This window comes from Ahaetulla prasina, unplaced genomic scaffold (assembly GCF_028640845.1).
Source record: "Ahaetulla prasina isolate Xishuangbanna unplaced genomic scaffold, ASM2864084v1 Contig46, whole genome shotgun sequence".
NCBI classification, from domain to species: domain Eukaryota; kingdom Metazoa; phylum Chordata; class Lepidosauria; order Squamata; family Colubridae; genus Ahaetulla; species Ahaetulla prasina.
Genome location: NW_026682242.1, coordinates 4,252 through 27,457, shown reverse-complemented (window position 1 = coordinate 27,457; position 23,206 = coordinate 4,252). Strand labels below are relative to the sequence as shown.

At 36.0% G+C, this 23,206-nt stretch overlaps 1 protein-coding gene across 1 annotated transcript; it reads left to right on the top strand.

Moving 5' to 3' along the window:
• Nucleotides 1-5,889: 5,889 nt before the first annotated feature.
• Nucleotides 5,890-19,863, top strand: LOC131187356 (gamma-aminobutyric acid type B receptor subunit 2-like; the record flags this gene model as incomplete). The annotated part of the gene is made up of 5 exons (XM_058161598.1): nt 5,890-5,979; nt 9,048-9,149; nt 13,554-13,619; nt 16,059-16,259; nt 19,627-19,863. Coding segments are annotated over exons 1-5 (696 nt in total), but the record flags the coding sequence as incomplete, so codon positions are not given.
• Between the last annotated feature and the right edge of the window lie 3,343 nt (nt 19,864-23,206).

Genomic DNA, 23,206 nt, shown 5'->3' with positions numbered 1-23,206 from the left:
GTTGCCAAGGTTGCTGGCTGAGGATTCTGGGAGTTGAAGTCATCCAGGCTGAAAGTTGCCAAGGTTGCCAAGATTCTGGGAGTTGAAGTCCTCCAGGCTTAAAGTTGCCAAGGTTGCCAAGATTCTGGGAATTGAAGTCCTCCAGGCTTAAAGTTGCCAAGGTTGCCAAGATTCTGGGAGTTGAAGTCCTCCAGGCTGAAAGTTGCCAAGGTTGCAAAGCTGGCTGGGGGATTCTGGGAGTTGAAGTCCTCCAGGCTTAAAGTTGCCAAGGTTGCCAAGATTCTGGGAGTTGAAGTCCTCCAGGCTTAAAGTTGCCAAGGTTGTCCCTTTGACTAGCAAGCTGCTCATAAAATTTCCTAGTCTGGGTGACTAATTATAATGTTATATTTTGAAGATTTCTTTATTACTGAATTTCTGGAGTATGTCTTTGTGCTGTATGGTTGGCTTTCCTCCAGCGCTTGACATAAAATGTCTTTATAGCATTTTTAATTTTTACCTGTCGGCATCCCATGATTTTCATTTTGTGGGAACTCCTTCTTCCATTATGGACATTGCATTCAACAGAATGTTCCCCAGCCTGAAATGTAATTTTTTTTTTCTTTCTGTCCTCTTGCAATGTATTCTGGGGGTGTCTTTCTTTTTCTTTCATATTCTATTTTTTCTAAACATCAAAATGTATCAGAATAAAAGATAGATGAACCATTAGCTGTTTGTTGCTAATAAACAACCATAAGAAATCTGAAATGTTTCCAGGAAGCAGTATGCTCCATTTTTTCCCCAGTACCAATTCATTATCACTAGCGCAGTAAATGAAAATTTCAGAGTATCTCCTGAAGCAGCCTTAGCTTCAATAGTTGGAGGTTACCACAGATACTGTAGAAAGATAAGAGAAATAATAGCAGCCACCCCATCATATATCTTTTACTGAAAATATCCTGCAGAATTCATGAATCTACATTGATAATGCATTTAGTGGAACCCAAGCCTATGAACAATTAATAAGTGGAACGACTTGCCTGCAGAAGTTGTGAATGCTCCAACACTGGAAATTTTTAAGAAAATGTTGGATAACCATCTGACTGAGATGGTGTAGGGTTTCCTGCCTAGGCAGGGGGTTGGACTAGAAGGCCTCCAAGGTCCCTTCCCACTCTGTTGTTATGTTATGAATAAGATTTAGAATACCATGAATATAACACTACAAGCTGACTGTCCAAGTATAGGCAGCCTTTTAATATTTGTAAACTACTTGTCTGCAATGTTCTCTACATGAAGCTACTCTTAAAATTATTCAGATGCTTCAACTGAATGCAGCAGTTCAGGTTGTGATAGACAGGCATGATGGTCTTTGTGTACCCATGTACACCTCTGCTCCACAAGCTGGAAGTCTGCTTCTGGAGTCTACTCCTGAGTACAATTCAACATATTGGCTCTTACATATGAAGTCTTACATACCATAATTCCAGGTTGTTACAGGGGCTACCTATCTTCTAAGTTTTCCACCTTGGCATTCATCCTGGCAAAGTTTGCATCCTTTAGGTCCCTTCAGTTAAACAAGCATCTTCTATCAGGACCCAAGGAACTTGCCCCCCCTCACCTTTGGAATGACGCCCCACTGAAATCCTTTTGCTTCTCACCCTGTTGGCAAGCTGCAAAGCCTTGAAGACTATGTCATTCTCACCTTGAGTTGAGATGGATAGGGCCCCTTGTTCGTTATGTCTGTTACATTTATTTGTCTGCATATTGTTCCTGGGTCCCATTTTGGTTTTGGTTTTTATTGGTTTTTATTGATACAATATTATATTGTGAACTGCCAATGAGTTGGAGTTGCATGGCATCTAAATTGAAATAAATAAATAAACAACAATTATTGCACTAGATTCCGTTTCACAGACTGATATACACTATACAAGTAATACCATTTAGATCAATCAGAAATGTTAACATATAGGGTAAAATAAAGGAATTCACTGATTTTTTTTCAGTTGTATATTAACACAATGTTGATTGTATTGCTTTTTATGTTCTCTTTAAAATAGGAGAAGCTTCTTTTAGACCAATTGTTAGGAGTGTATAGAATGAAAGAAAGGGGATACTTTTGATCTGTAACTAGAGGGTATTTTTAATAAAAAATAAAATTAGAAAGAGCATTTAACTTTTTTCTTTATTCTCATTTCCTTAATTCTAGATCAAGTCATTCAATTAATTAACCTTCCATTTTTTGTTGCTCTTCAATTATGCATGACCATCATCTTAGAATTAGAAAGTCTAACACATTTGAGAATACCAGATAGTGGAAAGCTAATTTACTCCTCCCCACCCCCCATTACAAAATCTAGTTTTAGTTTTGTTTTTTCCCCTGGGGGATTTCTTTTAGTTATATAGTACTGTGCTATAAAGAAAATAAATGCTACGATCAATGAATGAAAACTTTTTAGCTCATAACCAGGTTCACAGGACTGAAACTGAGACTAGTCTGCCTGCTGTGACTTTTCAGTTTTGAATTTTATAAATAAATTAGCAGTCTCCCCCCAAATCATGCAGTGACTCACCTTATAATTTCTGGATCACAGGTTCCTTCAGAAGAGAAATCAGGCAGTTCCTATTGTCTTCCATTTCCTATGTATGGCTGGATCAGAGCATTTATCATACCTCTCTTTTTGTCCTCATTTTATAGTGCCAGAACAAACAAACTCCAGCATTTTTTTCACTTTTCTCCAGTACATCAAGAATGAGGTTGCTAGAGTCAGAATGTCCTGAAGGTATGCTCTTAAGATTACCTGTGAAGGTTCAGGACTGACTCTGGAACTCAACCAATTACATACATTCATAGTCAGCTTGGCAAGCACTGACCCAACCTAGCCCTGACAAACCTCAAAATGGACTTTCCATTTCCTGCCTATACCTAGCAACTAATAGATAAGAGATACTCTTATAGCAAAAGGAAAGAATACAACCTTGTACAGTGGCCAATTTAAATCCATATATAAATGAAGTGTATGTGTGGTTTACAAGCAAGATCTCATATGGCATAACATTAAATAGAATCTTAATGATTTGGACATGTCAAATTATAATTATATTTTTGCATCCTTATTAATGCTTGTTTCTCTCTACTACACAAAGATACTGGAGAGAATTTTACTAATAATATGATGAAACATTAGAACTAGGGATATAAGTACAAGCTGCTGGATAAATACAAATAGTCCTTGAACTTACGACTACAATTGAGCCCAAAATTTCTGTTGTTAAGTGAGACATTTGTTAAGGGAATTTTGCCCCATTTTACAACCTTGCTTGCCTCAGTTGTTAAGTGAATCATTGCAGTTGTTAAGTTAGTAACACGATTAAGTGAATCAATGGATTTTGCTTGTCAGAAAGTCACAAAAGAGATCACATGACCCCAGGACACTGCAATCATCATAAATATGAACCAGTTGCCAAGTGTCCCAATTTTGATCACATGACTGTGAAAAACAGACATAAGTGACTTTTCAATACCACTTTTTAACGGCACTAAATGAGGAATGCCTATACTTCAGCTTTCTGTTACCAATAAGTGAAAGAATTTATCATAATTTAGTACATGATGTATAATATTAAGGCTTTTATATTAGTTTTAATGTATTGTTTTCCTAAATTTAGTATTTGTAGTGGGTTAATTTTGTTTTAATTGCCTTAAGTGCTTATAGTGAGGGAAGCCAAATAAATGCCAACTCAATTTGTATATGATCATACAAAGTTACATTATAAGTTATTGATTGCTACTTAATTGTGGCATTTTATTTTCTGAACATAATTATTTCTAGAGTCAGTCACATCACAGGGCATGAGGGTGTTGTTGTTTTTTAAACCCTAGTGGTATTGTTGAAGCTCTATACATTTTAGCACAGAACATGAAACTTTGATTACACTGTCATGACTGTTATATTGATTTTTTTTGTATAATATCCTTTGGGTACTTTTTCTAAAGTATGGTTGCCAGGTTCAGGGGCCAGTAGATCACCCAAAGGGTGCCTTGATAAAAGATGCAGGATGTTCTTTGGATTAGCCTCATAGCAAGATGAGTTACACACATGAGTTCTGATACAGTTGGGATTACTGGTTTAGATATTAGAGTTACTCACTACAGGGTTGTCTTAATGCATGGGCCTGATGGGCATTTGCCTGTGGGCCCCACGAGCATAGAGGCTCCATACTAATCTGTGTATGTTAACCCTTCAGTGCACCTTGTATCATATAAATACAGCAGCATATTTATTACATTTTACTGCATTTTGAAAAAAAATATTAACATGCATTAATAGAAATTAACACTGATTTTTTTCCGTAGATGATGAGACGACACTGAATGTTTTTAATGTTTCAACACTGATTTTGTTGGAAGTGCCAATAAAATAAATATATGTTTAATTTTATCAACCATTTATATTTTTATTCCTGTGAGTAGTTGTCATAAGGGCCTCAGTACACTGCTTTGCCCCGGGTCCATAATGCTGTTAAGATGGCCCTGACTCACTATCCTTATTAGCAAATGCACTTCAGTAAGTCATTAACAAAAAGGATGAAGAATATTCTAAAAAAGTAAAATATTGAAGTAATGCAAAGAATTAAAAGAAGACTTTAATAATACATGCCAATATATAAATTCTAAATCTTTACATTTAAATCTAAACCCACACTCATATTCACTTAAATCTTACTAGATGAACATAGTAAAGGAGTTTTAAGAGAATAAATGGTTACATTTCTGCAAATTCCTTTCTCTTTTTTTATGACCAGAATATGTATATATGTTCGCACATGAATTGTTTTTATCTTTTCCTTTGTTTGATGGACTTGTGTCATTAGGAAGATATGCAGTGATACTGAGGGCAGTATGCCTTGTGACAGGGTCTTCACCCCTAACAGCTTTGAAGGCATGTTTTCCTCCTGGTAAATTTTATTTAATGGGGCATATAGAAGCAATAGGTTGTAAACATGCATGCTTAGAGACATTTCAGTTCTGGCTAATGCAACCAAGATGATATATGAGTGATTCCCTCGCCTGACCCAACTAGAAAGGCCTGATGACTTGCTTTTTATTAAAATGTATCTTGTCAAATTTCCTGTCACTTTTATGGGGTCATGTTACGAGCTGTGATCATTTCTTCTATTTTGATGTTTTATTAATAAATAATGAAATCAAATTCAGTGGCATCGAGCAAAACTGGTTAAGAAAGACTGGGGGACAAAAAGATGCAGATCGTAACTATGAAAACATTAGTGGATAAATAACTGAAAAAGCAGTTACAACCCCCACCCCCATATGAGATATCTCTTCTTATATATTAACTCTCCCATCCTAAAATATTTCTTAAGTTACAATTCTACATATAAATATATCACAACATCTGAATATCTTTGCTGCACCCTTGTTGCTTCACTACCACTACCTTGTTGCTTCACAAGTGTTAGTCCATAGTTTATTTAACTAGGAATTTCCTCTGTTGCTAATAGTTGATCCCAAAAGGCAGAAACTATCCAGCACTTCATTTTATACATACACCTACACATATGGACGTGTATATAAGTATAGTATAGAACAGTGATGGCTAACCTTTTGTTGTAGTGTGCCGAAAGTGCACAAGTGCCTGCACCCATAATGCCCCCCCCGCACATGCGCACGTGACCCCCCCCGCCCTGTTTTGGGCCTAGTAGGCCTCCCTACAACCTCCTGGGACCAAAAACAGGCTGCGGGAGGGGGGGCACCATGCCTCCCTGTGATCCCCCTGCACATGTGTGCGCAACACCCCCTCCCACTCCCCAAGGGCATGTGCACACATCTCCCGCATATGGGGCAGAGACCCGAAAATTAGCTGGCTGGCAGGAGATGTGCACGCATGCGGCATGGAGCTGAGCTGGGCAATGGCTCGTGTACCTGCAGAGAAGACTCTGAGTGCCACCTGTGGCACACGTGCCATAAGTTCGCCATACCTGGTATAGGACTATCTGTGTTTGGTTATATTAGGTCATTCCATATGCTGTTCCAGGCTTAGCGTTTTCCACGTCTCTTCCTTGCTCTGTAATGGTGAGCTCTAGGAAGTGTGTCTTTTCTATGGCAGCATCTCCTTTTTGGGATGATCTTTGCCCTCAAATTTGATGGAATCCAATCCTAATAGCCTCTTGGAAGGCATCAAAAACTTGGTTTTCTCCCTGTGAATTTGGACTTGGTAGTTATACGTTCTTCATTTCATTTCATTTCATTTATTAAATTTCTATACCGCCCTTCTCCCAAAGGACTCAGGGCGGTTCACAGCCAACATAAAACAGAATTCATACAATATATATAGATAAACACTGTAAAAATCTGATTAAATTTTGGCTAACAATTAAAATTAAGTTATTAAAATCAAAATAATAAAACCCCAGTTAAAACACAACACATTAGGCTAGCCCTGCGCGATGAAACAGAAGAATCTTGAGCTCGCGTCGGAAGGTCCGGAGGTCGGGGAGTGATCGTAACCCTGGAGGAAGCTCATTCCAGAGGGTAGGAGCCCCCACAGAGAAAGCTCTCCCCCTGGGGGTCGCTAGCCGACATTGTTTGGCTGACGGCACCCTGAGGAGATCCTCCCTGTGGGAACGCACAGGTTGATGGGAGGCTACCGGTGGCAGCAGGCGGTCCTGTAAATACCCCAGTCCTAAGCCATGGAGCACTTTAAAGGTGGTTATCAACACCTTGAATTGCACCCGGAAGACCACCGGCAACCAGTGCAGCCTGCGCAGGAGAGGTGTTATATGGGAGCCACGAGTGGTTCCCTCTATCACCCGCGCAGCCGCATTCTGGACCAGTTGAAGCCTCCAAGTGCCCTTCAAGGGGAGCCCCATGTAGACAGCGTTACAGTAATCCAGGCGGGAATTGACGAGGGCGTGAGTGACCGTGCACAAGGCATCCCGGTCTATGAAGGGGCGCAACTGGCGAATCAGGCGTACCTGAAAAAAGGCTCCCCTGGCGACGGCCATCAAGTGATCTAACGACAGCCGAGCATCCAGGAGAACACCCAAGTTGCGAACCCTCTCCATAGGGGCCAATGACTCTGCACCAACAGCCAGCGATGGAACCAGCTGATTGTACCGGGACGCCGGCATCCTCAGCCACTCGGTCTTGGAGGGATTGAGTCGGAGCCCGTTCCTCCCCATCCAGACCCGCATGGCCTCCAAACACCGGGACATCATGTTGTTGGCTTCATTGGGGTGGTCCGGGGTGGGGACATACAGGTGAGTATCATCAGCGTACTGATGATACTGCACCCCAAAACCACGGATGATTTCCCCTAGCGGCTTCATATAGATGTTGAACAGGAGTGGCGAGAGAACCGACCCCTGCGGCACCCCACAAGTGAGGTGCCTCGCGGTCGACCTCTGCTCCCCTGCCAACACCATCTGCGACCGGTCAGAGAGATAGGAGGAGAACCACCGAAAAATGGTGCCCCCCACTCCCAATCCCTCTAATCGTCGCAGCAGGATACCATGGTCGATGGTATCAAAAGCCGCTGAGAGGTCTAATAGGACCAGGACAGAGGAACAAACCCTATCCCGAGCCCTCCAGAGATCATCAACCAACGCGACCAAAGCTGTCTCCATGCTGTAACCAGGTCGGAAGCCGGACTGGAATGGGTCTAAATAGACAGTTTCCTCCAGGTACCGAGGAAGTTGTCGTGCCACCACACTCTCAACAACTTTCGCCAAGAAACGAAGGTTGGAGACAGGACGGTAGTTTGATAAAACAGCTGGATCCAGGGAAGGCTTCTTGCAGAGGGGCCTCACCACCACCTCCTTCAAGGCGGACACCCGTCCAATATACTTATTGGATTTTATGAACCTATGTTTTGCCTTATCTCCATAATTATTGATTATATTATATTATTTTAATACAATGATAGCCATCCAGAATCACTGGTGATTTATATGGATAGTCATATAACTTAAATCTCATTAATTACAGTATCGGCTTGGTTCTACTCTTGTTTATTATAATTTTTTTCTTTCTGAACTTTCACAAAATAAAAAATTGCTTTTATACGTCAAGTAGACATAATGAATCATTTTATAATGAAGCTTTGTTTCTAAAATATATGATAGTTAATTAACATATTGTTGTTAAAAATTAAATGCAATACAGTTTAAAGTATTAACGGGACTTTTTGAATGCATTAATGAAGATATTTAGCATTATATTTAGTTGTTTCCAGTTCATAGTTTGTGTTTTAAGGTTAATGCAGAATTTATCTGGGATTTACAGATTGAAGCAATGTCTGGTTATATGGAATAACTTTCCGCAGTTTACAATTATTTGTTTGCACAATAGTAACTAAAATAATGGATCTTACTTCTGTAGGTAGTCCTTGAGTTCTAATAATTGGGAATGGAGTTTCTGTTGCTAAATGATTTGGCAATAATGCACAATGTCATGTAATTGCATCACTTAGCAACCCGCTGTTGCTATTGTTAACAAATACCACTGGTCATTAGGTAAGGACCCACCCTGATCCAAGTCATTCCTAGTTTGATCCCTCCCAAGTCTGAGCCTCTGTAAAGCAAAGGGCTGCCTCCTCTTCACCCCCACCCCAACTCCCTGGTGTCAATGGCAGGCAGCTGAGACTGCTGAAGACCCCAGGTCTCTACTTCAGCCTCAAAGGGCAGAAATTGAGGGAGGAGGTAGACAGGTGGGGGGAATTCAATGGCTCCTTCATCTGTTGTGTGGGCCTGTTGTGAAACTCCCAAATGTTGATCACATGAGGTTCTGCAACAGCAGTAATTTTGGGAACCAGGTGTAAGCACCATTTGCTCAGCATTCACTCACCACTGCAACTTAGAACAGTAACTGAAGGGTTGTAACTTGAGGACTATCTGTACTAATGTGAAAAACCATCTCATTCTTCATTTTATTTCATATAATATGTTAATTTAGGGTGCATTTGTAAAGTATTAACATACAAGACAATAAAATGCTTTGTATAAAAAAAAAACCTATAGATTTATTTTGTTGTTTTTCCATTCTACAATAGGTACGGAATGATCTAACTGGAGTTCTATATGGTGAAGATATTGAAATATCAGATACAGAGAGTTTTTCTAATGATCCTTGTACAAGTGTCAAAAAGCTTAAGGTAGGTGCAACTAGCTTGCCAATTTAAAAAACTAAGTGCGCAACAACAACAAAAAACCCAGTAGCTTAAAATAATTTGAATTTTAATAGGTCTCAGTTTGAAAACTTCCTTTTAGGTGTTGGTATTTATGATAGTTGCTATTATAGTCATGATATAAAATAACTATATTTGATATTAAATTCTGTAATAACATAGAAATGTAATTAGTAAAGTTACAACCAAGTTGCCAGCAGAATTATATGTAATGGGACCAAGCTTTGTGTGCTACACATTTTACAAATTTAATTTCTTTTTCTTTCAAAAATTGCAAAATAATATCAGGTATCAAATTTTGATGAAGTATAAGGACAGTCATGATGACAGTCATGTTCCAAAATAGTTGGAACACCTTCAGCACCATCAATCAACAACATAACCAAACATAAATGTTAAATAAGTTTAAGCTGCCTGTTTATTATATATTGGCTTTCGTTATTTTTCAATCTGTTTGTACTGTCCTAATATCTCTGTTGTTAGCATTTTTACGATAATGAATTTTATATGCTGTCTATATGTTAAGTGTGTAGTTTGCAATATTCATTTTTAACAGATTCGCCCTTAAGGATTGACCAGAAGTAAAGATAAAGGCTCCCTAGTAGAAGGCAGAAATTATTCCAGATGACTGACACTTTATTTCCCAGTACACTTTCCTGAAGAAAGAAATAGGGCATACAAATCAAAACTCTTAATGCTATTTATAACTTTTTTATTTTGGGGGCTTCTCTGCAAAGCATAGATATCAATCTGTTTTGTAAGTTGTATATTATTGAAAAAGCCTGAGATGTATGAATCTCTGTGACCAATGTATATTTTCTGTTTCTGCCATTTTAATTTGCTCAGATAAATGTGATAACTTTTGATAGTGGGTTTGAAATTATAAATTAACCTTAGATGGGAGTGTATCTCATTTCATTTTTTAATTTGAAGTTTTTCAGAACATGGAGCCATAAATATTAGAATGCTGTATTTTTGTCTGCATTTTCTCTGTGTTATTATCTGTGGAATTTTTTTCAGGCTGTCATCAGAGAATGTAAAAATTGCTACTACCTCTGACCTCTGTCCCCTGCTCCTCACAAAGCCTAACATCTTGTTTATTATTCTGGCATGACTGCCAAATACAGTCTCTTTATAACACGAATACTAACATTCCTATCTTTTAATATATAGAAGAAATGATGACTGTTTATGCTGATAAATAAAATAGCATTCCCACGTGATTTTTTTTTTAACAATTTGGAACATTTCCCTCATTTTCTCTTTGTTTCTAAATTTTAAGGATAAAATTCACAGTATTAGAAGATGCCCAGAATCTAGCCTTACCAATTTCAGGACACCTCGAAGAACAGGAAACTGCTGCAATTAGAAATTAAGAAAACAGATTGAATAGGTTTTCTTCCTATAATGAACTCCCACTCCATTTTCAGGAACTTTATAAAGTAATCAAACTACCTAATCAAGCTAGTATTGCTGAATCTGGATTAGTACTAAAAATAAATTAGAGTAACAATGAATAGGAAAATGTACCTATTGGTCCACATAAAGAATTGCAAACTGATTATTTAGAGAGGATAACTGAAATACTGAAAGGGTTTTATTTTTAGTAGAAACTCACTAAAAAGGAATCAGAATAACTCTGAGGATAGTACTGTGATCCTAAGCATGTTACTTAGAAGCAACTCTTAATTGTTTCTGAAGTATGCCTAGAACAGGGTTCCTCAAAAATTGTCAGTATCAGTCAATGTTAGTATAGTTCATTACACAGTCAGCCAAAGGATAGACAGATAATATTATATAATAATATTAAAGATATTGTTGCAGAATGTAAGCTGTTTCAGATAAAGCTATCTTTTGCAATTAATAGAAGGCGATTTTGTCGATGCTAATAGTGTTCAAATGGTGCTCCAGATGTTTGGGGAATACACCAGGGATTGCATCTGTTCCCAGTCTTAACCAATCATTAAATATCTATATAGGATTATTATCTATGTGAGTTCTGGCACAGAGAACCATATAATCTTGTGAACTCTCAATTCCAACTTGGAATGTTACTGGAAGTGTTAATGTTTTTTATGGTTATGAGAACCAAATCTCCATAATATTATGTTCAGAAATATAGAGGTGATCCTCAGTTTACAACTACAATTTAGCCCGATATCTTGGTCATCGAACAAAGTAGTCATTAAGCAAGATATCACGTGACTGCCACATTACTGTTTCATTCAATTATTACAATCTTGGCATTCTTGGTTGTGGTCGTTATGTGATTGTGCAGGTTGTTAAGTACATGATTTCTCTGTTAAGGAGTACAGGGTCCTGGAGATGGGGGGGAACTATGGGAGCCTTTACAAAGGAGCTGAAAGTTCTCCTTGCCAAATTCCAAACAGGAAGAAACACTCATGCGTGGCCTACATCAGTTCTTCCAAGACCTCTCTCGCTTGTCTGAGGAACCCTGTGCTGCTTACTTTATTATGCTGCCATTCCACTCTCTGCTTTAGCTCCCTTTTATCTTTAGGGGCTGCTGAAAAAGCTGCCTGCTGAAGGATGACATTTCTCTTCCATGTGTGGAAGGGAATGTCTTTGGTGGAGTTCAGGATCTAAGCTCCATTTTTGCACACACACACCCGAAAGACACCCCCCCCCCGAATAGGAATTTTAAATAGTTTTTAATATTTGATATAAATTTTATAAATTTTATGGGATTTTTATGATTTTAAATGTTTTAATCTGGCCTTATGTTTAATAAGTTTTTTAATCTATTGTTTTATTTGTATATTATTGCTGTTTTATCTTGGCTGTAAACCGCCCTGAGTCCTTCGGGAGAAGGGCGGTATAAAAATCCAATAAATAAAATAAATAAAATAAAATAAACTCTGCACATGGAAGGGAACTCATTTGGTCAAGTGCAAAAATGAAGACGAAATCAGCAGGTAGGTCTTTTAGCCAGTCCCCTGATATGAGAGGGAGTCTTACAAGCTTACAATCTTCCCTGCCAGCTTTCCCATTGACTATCTGGCAAATCTAGCACAGAACATTGCTAATGGTGATCACATAATCACAGGATGCTTAGCAACTGATTATATGATCAATTGCCAAGCACCCAGATCTCTTCACCATGTGTGGGGTGGGGTTGGGGGCAGTGGCAGCAGGGCAATATTTTAAGATGGCCAGAAGTGCTTTAAAGGCTCTAAAGTACCCTTTTTAAGGCAATGTAACTTTAAGGACTATCTGTACTAAATTCTATTTCAGTCTGACCAAGTTAACATATTTCATAGCATGAAGGAGAATCTTCCTGAATATCTATTTAGCTGTTTGCTTACCTCCATCTTTCAAGCGCAAATGCCTTTTGCAAAAGACTTTCACAAATTCATTGAAATGAATTTCAATAAAATACAATTATTAAAATATCATTAAAGTATAACTATTTGATATCTGCTATGTATTAGAAAAGCACTTAATTTTAGTGATAAAAACAGAAAATTACTTTTAAGCAAGTTTAATTTGCCCTTAGAAACATTTGGGTATAATTTTTCCTTTTAAAAACAAAAATAGCTATTGACATATAATTTTAGAAAAAATAACAAAACATGCTGTTCCTTTGCGTTGCCATTTTATGTATGAGAAGAAAAAGCATAACTAGATTTTTGTAGAAAATATTCTTGATGTTTTCTCTCCTGATTCTGAAAATGGAATAACTTTTATTGATGATACTCCTTTACCTATTTGCATGATGATCAACTAGAGGTGAAACTACCCAGTTTCCCTGCACACCAGAAAATAATTCATTTTGGTACTTTTAAAGTCAGTTTATAATAATAGGCAAATGCAAAATATTCTTTTATAGTATATATCAAATTATCAACAATTTCATTTACGTCTGTGCTAGATTCAGTTTCATAAGAAGAGGTTTATGTAATTAACCTGGCATTGTATCATTAACAAAATATGAATACATAATCATTCTTTTCCACATCTCTGTTAAATTTAGTGCCCACATCATTATTAGTTAGTTATTAGTTAATTAATAGTATGAAACTGCACTGGTTCAGAGCATCTATGAATAATATAGTCCTATAAGCCTCTTTGAAGCATTTTTATAAAGATTACAGTGATGCCTCACATGTAATAATCTATGCAAGAAGACAAGTCTGTATTTAGAACCACTGCACTTCATAGATAATTGAAAATGGTATATATTTATTTTATTGTTTCTTAGCAATACTTCACTGCTATATTTACATCTTCTAGGGTACATGTAACATGGAAATTTGTTGATTGAAATTGTGTGGGGGTTTTTGCTATGTACAACAGATTTTGAGTAATATGAATGAAAATGTCAATAATTAATATCTCTTTTTTCCCTTGCAGGGAAATGATGTTAGAATTATCCTTGGCCAGTTTAATGAGGAAATGGCAGCAAAAGTATTCTGTTGTGTAAGTGAAAAAAGAAAGAGATACAGAAAAGTTGTGTCACATATCCCAATGATTAAATTAATCATTTTTAGCTCATTTAAATGTTTAATATTTATAAGCACGTCTGGGAACATATAATGTACAGTGTAGCAGAATTTCCTTATAATCCCTTGGTTTGATATATAAGTGCAATATTTTAGTTTGATCTGAGTGCAGATTCCAAATGGTTAGAGTTAGAATTGTGAAGACAGCATTTATTTAATATATACAAATACAATGCTGCTTTTCTTGAGAAATCTGGTGTTAAGGTGGATCTGATATAGCAATAGCATTTAGACATATATACTGCTCCATAGTGCTTTATAGCACCGTCTGAGCAGTTTGCAAATGTTAGCAAATTGTCCCCAACAATCTGGGTCCACATTTTAGTGACTTCGGAAGGATGGAAGGTTGAGTCAACCTTGACCCTGGTTGAGGATCGAAAACCTGGATCAGGATCGAAAACCTGGCTATGGGAAGAGTTAGTCTGCAATACTGCATTCTAATCACTGCACCGCCAGGGCTCCTGCCTGTAGCTTTTGGTAAAGGCCAAACTCTATGTGAAAATTGGAAGAAAAATTAATTAACGATGCATTTGAATAATTACTATATATAAAGTGTCTAAATCTGGCATAGCAGATTTAAAGGCAGGAAAATAATTTCAATAAATTTAGTCATTTATAACAAAGTTTTTGAATAGCTGTTAAAAAGTTTAACATGAGTCTTTCCATTTAGTTATAAATGGAATTATCTTTTAGTCTTCTTTTTTGTAAATCTTATAATGACATTCTCAGTAGAAATTTATTCCAAGTGTCCACAGATTAAAGCCTATATCTAGATAAATCAAACAACTGGACAATTATTGGGTTTTAAACATGCTGAGTTTAAATTATTTCCTAATTTTGGTTTTAATTTTGAAATAGGATTTACCAGTTAGAAAGACTACATCAAATATGTAGTAACAAGAATAATTGCAACTTGATGTAAATAAGTTGAAGCTATATATTTGATGCGAATTAACTTGACAATCTTTTATAACAACGAGAATTTCAGAATTTGATTTTTTAATTGGTGTCAATTTTCTTAAATTTTTTTAATGAAAGATAGTTTAAAATAATTTAAATAAATATTTAAATAAATGTTTAAATATTCTAGACTAAAGTTCTACTTTCCCTACTTCAGTAGAGGTAGTCCTTAACTTGCAACCATAGTTGAGCCCAAAATTTCATTGGGAAGTGTTAAGTGAACCTGACTTCCCCATTGATGTGTTTGTCAGAAGGTTACAAAAGGGAATCATGTGACCCTGAGACACTGCAACCATCATAAATATGAACCAGTTGCCAAACATTCAAATTTTGATTATGTAACCATGGGGATGCTGCAACATTCTATCTGTGTATGTTAATACATCTGCAAGGTTCCCCTATATCAGGGGTCTCCAACCTTGGTCCCTTTAAGACTTGTGGACTTCAACTCCCAGACTCCCTCAGCCAGCAAAGCTGGCTGAGGAACTCTGGGAATTGAAGTCCACAAGTCTTAAAGGGACCAAGGTTGGAGACCCCTGCCCTATATCATCTTTTCGTAAATTATCTATGCCATCCAGTATATAATAATTCAGCCAAAAACACTTTTCAACTCTCCCAGCTTCAAGAGACATTTAGCTAGAAATAAATGGCCAGATCATATTGGTGAATGGCAGATAGAATTAAAGCATACTTGGTGAATAGGTGAGGTTCTACCACTAGGCTCCCACGTACTTTCCTAATTTTAAACCCTCATTTAAAGCAGCTTAGACAAGACAATTGACAATTGAAATGGCATATTAACCTAAATAACAAATAAATAAAGTTTCTGAACTTTTTTTGGACATTTTATTTATAAAAGCAATCTTTGGTCAAAGCTTTAAGTCCATTAAATGCAAAGGTATTTGCATTATAGCAATTAATTGGACCTTTACTTTTCTACCAAAATTGTATATAGATATATGAAAATAGATAGAATTTTATTTATTTATTTATTTTTTTATTTACATTTATATCCCGCCCTTCTCCGAAGACTCAGGGCGGCTTACAGTGTATAAGGCAATAGTCTCATTCTATTTGTATATTTACAAAGTCAACTTATTGCCCCCCCCAACAATCTGGGTCCTCATTTTACCTACCTTATAAAGGATGGAAGGCTGAGTCAACCTCGGGCCGGGCTTGAACCTGCAGTAATTGCAGGCTACTGTGTTCTAATAACAGGCTTCTAACAGCCTGAGCTATTACGGCCACATTTTTTCCAAGCTATGGTTTATAATATTAAGATAAATGTTAGTAGCTTTGACGCTAAATACACAAAACATCCATAGAATACTTTTGTCGTATGTCTTATGCATTCCACCAATGAAATTGCTTCTCTTCATTCACATTTCTACTGTAGGCATTTCATGAAAAAATGTTCGGCCCTAAGTATCAATGGATAATTCCTGGGTGGTATCAGAGCTTCTGGTGGGAGAAAGCTATTCCAAAGCTGAATTCATCACACTGTCTTGGTATAAACCTTCTGGGTGCAATGGAAGGTTACATTGGAGTGGATTTTGAACCTCTCAGTTCGAAACAGATAAAAACTATTTCTGGAAGGGTAAGTTAGTTTATTGTCTTCTGTTTGGGGCATTTGAAATAATCCATCAAAAATATTGTATTTCTACTGCATTGATTTCTTGCCATAATACATTGCAACCCAGTCCTAAAATTGATATACTATTATCTATATAAATGTAAAAATGAGAATTGGGCGTGATTCTTCAAATAGGAATATCAGGGCTGGCATTATATTTCATTTAATTAGAGAGATGATATTGAAGGGCATCTGGGAGAAATAAAATATATAAAATAAGACATAAAAGATTATACAATTTTCTGATAGATAGCTGTCTATTATCTGCATTGGCATGCTTAAGTAGAGTCCTCTGAGATGGACTGTTTTGTTCAAGTGTAAAACGAGAAGCCTGTCAACTCTGGAGGTGTACTTCTCTGTATTTCTATAAGACACTTCAATCTTTGTAGAGAGCAATTCCCTGCACAAAAGTGAACAGTTAACTATTAATAATTAAGATTATTATTAGTACTAATAATACTGATTATCAATAATATTACTGCACCCTCTCTGCAAGACTTTTGTAAAGTGGAATTTTCCATATAAATAGAACAATGTAAGAACATCGCCTGTTTCCGTAAAGAGTTTTTAAGTTATTAAAATATGCTAAAAGATAAAGGAATCCCATGTGCTTGAAGTGTTGGAATGGGGAGAGTGATAGGACAATTTTCTTAGCAATGGAAATAGGGGAATATTTCCAAATAGAAAAATAGAGGAACTACAAAGTTTATAAGGGGGGGGAAAAAGATGAATAGCAGACTTATGTTTGTAACTTTGTGCACACTGGAATTTCTATTAGATCTTAATAAACATAAACAATTATTGTAAACTTGGTTTTGCCAATGGATTTCATCAGGCTAGTAATGTCCAAAACAATATAATGAAGATCTTATTCATTTCATATTTAATATAACGAATACTATTTAGAATTTCCAGTAGAATTTCCAGTCCACTTATTGAGTTGACATGAAAATGTGAGACTCTCTGAAGGATAATCAGTATTACCGATCTGTAGTAGGAATGACTTACTAAAAAAATGAATAATTGCTAGGCTGCTACCACAAGCAGACTTAACCGAACATCTTTGTCTGCTAAGTTCTGAAAAAGGTTCAAGTCTTATTGCCAGAAGTACCTTCAACTATGCTCTAGAAAACATAAAAATATAAAGCCCAGGAAAGTAAAGACTCAATAAATTGTGTAAAATTACCTAACAGCAGACGGAATGGCTTACAATTGTGCAGTCCTATAGTTTGGAGAAAAAAGTTAATCTGCATTATGAACAATGTAGTTTACATTTTACTGTAGTCATCATAATAGGATCCCTAAGGTTACCAATCTTTCAAGGAGAAGTTGATGCCCCTGTCAACAGCTGCAGTCTATAACAAAGAATTTAGAGATGGTGTTTGCCAACTTATCTGAGAAAAGTATTGCTTACTAACAGTTATAGAATCTAATTTAACATAGTTTCTGCTCTTTGAAGTATCCCAGGTTAAAACACGTACATCACAAATATTCTAGAAATGCTAGTCTATTGTTGTAGGGTACAATAGCATCCTCTTAAAAATCTTCCAAAATTTCTCCCTGTCCTGACTTATATTAAGGAAATCAAGCTATGGCTATTTTGAATTTCTTTCTCAGGCTTCCTTTAAAATTTGGAATATATAATATATGTGTAATTTGGGGTACACTTAAGGGTAAAAGCAAATCACAGAAAACTCAGTGATAACACTGAAAAGGAAGAAAGCCAAAATATAAAACTTGGCTTATATATACTGCTACTTTTTATTGTTATTAGCAGCACACTGTTTTACTGCAGTTTGATCTCATGAATTACTATGCAACTATTCCATGAGATATAATGTCTAAACCAGTTCTGAAAGCAATTTTATTTTATACACATCATAAAGAAGAAAACTAGACATTTGAATCTGCATGAGTAGCTGCCTATATGGGTTATTTGACTGTGTAAATCTGTCTTAATTCAGACAGGTGTGCTTTACTAGCTAAAAAAAGAAAAAAATTCTTGAAAATATATTTGTTGAATATTACAGAGGGAAAATATACTCATACATAATAAAAATGCTTAGTTATGAACCGAATCATGGGCAAAGAGAATAATACCCTGTTTTTTGGCACGAGTGAAAAATACTTATAAATATCTTATGCTTAGTTCCAATATCGTAGTATTAACTAAACATTTTAGTTCCAATATCCTAGTATAACTAAACCTGAAATGCACACATGTAGTTCCTTAATTCCATCTCTTTCTCTTGTATATTTTAGCCCCTCTGTTAAGTTTGGGGTATAACTGTTTATAATGCATATACATTTGGTGGTACCATATAAAATAGTAAAATAGTGCATTTATATAAATAATAAAATATTGCATTTCCCCCCACTTTGTATTTCCCCTCTTAATTATCTTTCTTGAGATTCATATAACTTCAAAGTACTTGCAAATATTTAAATTGTAGTTTCATTTTCAGACTCAATACATATATGGACTTTTTACTATATTAAAAGAATAGAATTTTTTTTTTATTGGCCAAGTGTGATTGGACACACAAGGAATTTGTCTTGGTGCATATGCTCTCAGTGTACATAAAAGAAAAGATACTTTCATCAAGGTACAACACTTAAAACACTTAATGATGGTCATAGGGTACAAATTTAACACTTAATGATACAATGCTTAATGATAATCATTGGGTACAAATAAGCAATCAGGAAACAACCAATATCAATAAAAATCATAAGGATTACCTTATGCAACAAAGTTACAGTCATACAGTCATAAGTGGAAGGAGATGGATGATGGGAACGATGAGAAGATTAAAAGTGCAGATTTAGTAAATCATTTGATAGTGTTGAGGGAATTATTTGTTTAGCAGAGTGATGGCATTCGGGGAAAAACTGTCCTTGTGTCTAGTTGTTCTGGTGTGTAGTGCTCTATAGCGTCGTTTTGAGGGTAGGAGTTGAAACAGTTTATGTCCAGGATGTGAGGGATCTGTAAATATTTTCATGGCCCTCTTCTTGATTCGTGCAATATACAGGTCCTCAATGGAAGGCAGGTTGGTAGCAATTATTTTTTCTGCAGTTCTAATGATCCTCTGAAGTCTGTGTCTGTCTTGTTGGGTTGCAGAACCCAACCAGACAGTTATGGAGGTGCAGATGACAGACTCAATCATTCCTCTGTAGAACTGGATCAGCAGCTCCTTGGGCAGTTTGAGCTTCCTGAGTTGGTGCAGAAAGAACATTCTTTGTTGTCCTTTTTTGATGATGTCTTTGATGTAAGTACACGATACTTTAGTGATTTACTAAAAGTGAATCACTTTTCACATTCTTTCTACAGACTCCACAGCAGTATGAAGAGGAATATGATCAAAGGCGTGGAAATGTTGAGCCAAGTAAGTTCCATGGCTTTGCTTATGATGGAATATGGGTAATTGCCAAAACACTGCAGCAGGCAATGAAGATTCTTAATGCCACCAACAGAAACCAAAAAATTGAAGACTTTAACTATACCAACAAAGAACTTGGAAAGATTTTCTTGGATGCAATGAATCAAACCAGCTTCTTTGGTGTAACGGTAAGTTTGTCTAATTTCTTTTACTTAAAGTTTGTAACTTTATTTTTTCTCAACAATAATTGATATATTATTAAAAGGAAAACAGCACATTTACTATACGATGATGTTCTGCAAGCAGGAAGGAACAGATTAAAAGCTTGGAACATGAAATTGAACTGAGAATTTAGGACTGCAGCAGAGCCAATAATAAAGAAGATTGGACTGATGAATAAGCAGAAAGAACTTGGAACTTCCCTGAGGATTTCAATGTGGAAGTATGAGAGGGAATTAGAATGTTTTTCTTGAATAGTTTTTAAAGTTGCAGAAAACTGTGGTTGAGAGAGAGAGAGAGAGAGAGAGAGAGAGAATTAGGCAGATGCTGCTCAATCTGAAGCAGTAAATCTCTCAATTGCTGTTTAATCTAATTTCCATTAAGCATAAAATAAATCTATAAATTCATTTTGCATTTTGTGTAACAAAAGTACTGTATGTCTAAGGTAACAGAAATTGAAAAAATAAATTGAAAAAAATATTAAACACTACTAATGGAGCCACAATTGATTAAAGCTTCCTACTTAGGGGAGAATAGGTAGAATTTTGCAGTAGGTAATAGATTTTAGCAATCTGATGGGGAACAGTCCTCAGTGAATCTTACTCTATTTTATGCTATTTTGATTCCTCTTAAGTGCAAGTAAATTTAACTAGGCTTGGATGTATTTAGACAGGAATGCTTTTGTAAATTCTCTTTTAGGAATTCTGTATTCATCTCTGAATCTTATACATTTACTTAAGAATTTTATATAGTCACCCACCTTAACAAATAACTCTTGATATCAGCAGGAACATTAATACTTTACAAATACTTACAATTAATTTTGATTCCATTCCAGGGGTGGGTTCTACTTATCTTTACTACCGGTTTGCAATGGCATCATGCATGCTTGCACTTCTGCGCATGCACAGATCATCCATGATGACGTCCAGGTGGGTGGGCAAAGCCTCCCACCGGTTTTACTACTGGTACGCAAGTACCGGACCGAACCGGGGGTAACCCACCACTGTTCCATTCCTTTCTTGTCCTAACTGGTTCACCATTATTAGATTTATTTCTAGTTATATATATGATCACAAATGTGAAACATTAATAAAGATTAAGTACGGAAGTGAAAAACCTACAGCCAACTTGATATGGCTAAATTTAACAATCTTAAGGTAAAACATCCTTAGCTATGAACATTTGAATCTATTCTTTTGTTGTTTTTTTAAGCAGGGCATTTAGTGTACAGAAGAGTTATATTTTGTAGAGCTAGCTAAAAGGAAAGCTAAATATGAACAATGTTTATGATACATAATAAGCTTGTGAAGCAGAAGGATGTAAATATTTTATGGGTTTCCCAGTTTGGTGCCTTGTAAAGGTCAGTCAGGAAGTGCATCTGTTTTAAAGTGTGCAAGAAATCTTTTGTAGACTACATAGGGATAAAGAATAATTCAGAGCAATTTTTTCATCTTGGCTTTTTGTCTGATTACACAAAGAACATCTGTAAAGATATGTTTTGCTCATATGCAGTAGCAGAGGTTTCAGAAGTGAAAGAAATATATCTATCTATATATCTATCTATAAATTTATATTTCTATAATATATCTAGGATATTCAGAATAGGATATTTTGCATAATTTTCAAGCTGAGACTGTGTTTCCTAATGGGAGGTCAAAGAAAAACTAACTTGAAGCATCGGGCAACCAACAGTAGATGCAGCATGGTAAACTATAATACAAAAGATGAACTTCCAAGCCTTAATTAGCAATTAAGCAATTTTTCCAAAAACACCACACTACTAACCAGAGCATATAAAACATTTGCTAGACCAATTCTAGAATACAGCTCGCCAGTTTGGAACCCTCACCACATCTCTGACATCAATACAATTGAACTTGTCCAGAAATATTTTACAAGAAGAGTTCTCCATTCCTCTGAAAACAATAAAATACCCTATCCCACCAGACTTGAAATCCTAGGCTTAGAAAACTTGGAACTCCATCGCCTTCGACAAGACCTAAGCTTAACTCACAGAATCATCTATTGTAATGTCCTTCCTGTTAAACACTACTTCAGCTTTAATTGCAATAATACTAGAGCAACTAATAGAGTTAAACTTAATGTCAACCGCTTTAATCTAGATTGCAGAAAATATGACTTCTGTAACAGAATCATCAGTGCTTGGAATACTTTACCTGACTCTGTGGTCTCTTCCCATAATCCTAAAAGTTTTATCCAAAAACTTTCTACTATTGACCTCACCCCATTCCTAAGAGGACCATAAGGGGCGTGCATAAGCGCACAAACGTGCCTACCATTCCTGTCCTATTGTTTTTCTTTTCTTCTTCCTATATATATGCTTATACCTCCTTATATTTACCCATATATGTGTTTATTTACTATATAATCTTTTTGTATGATACCTACATATATTGTTGTGACAAAATAAAATAAATAAATAAATAAATAAATCCTAATAAATATGAAATTTGATTGATTGCATTGCAAATAATAAAAACAGCATCAGCATTGACAAAATAACTGTCACTCAGTTGCAAAAGTCAGCTTTCCATGCTGTGACAATAATTTTAACTCTATCAAACTACAAAATCTGCCCATCCTAGGATCTATCCCAGTATTTGAGGGGTGCCAAATCCAGTCTAAACATCTGGCTGACTGTATGACCAACCTTTAATACTTAACAAGTATCCCTCAATTCTGTTTTTCTCCCATAGCTGTGATAGTGGCTATAAGAGAAATCCTGTTTTTCTCTATATTTTGAATTTGGTAATAGGCAGAGATCATATATCAATGTTCTGCTTATAGTTGAAGATACAATTCAAGAATACTGAAATTCTGGCTACTGTGATTAGCTACTTTAAATGTTAGAGGCATTATATATGGGACTACAAATTCTGCCTACTCCATCTGACAAAATGAGACTTCCAAGATTCTTAACTATGCTCAGATTCTCCCATCATTCTGATTAATTTAGAGATTGTAATATGATGTTTATTAGATAGAATAGAATTTTTTATTGGCCAAGTGTGATTGGACACACAAGGAATTTGTCTTGGTGTATATGCTCTCAGCGTACATAAAAGATACGTCCATCAAGAATCGTAAGGTACAGCACTTAATGATAGTCATAGGGTACAAATAAGCAATCAGGAAACAATCAATATAAATTGTAAGGATACAAGCAACAAAGTTACAGTCATACAGTCATAAGTGGAAGGAGATGGGTGATGGGAATGATGAGAAGATTAATAGTAGTGCAGACTTAGTAAATAGTTCGACAGTGTTGAGGTAATTATTTGTTTAGCA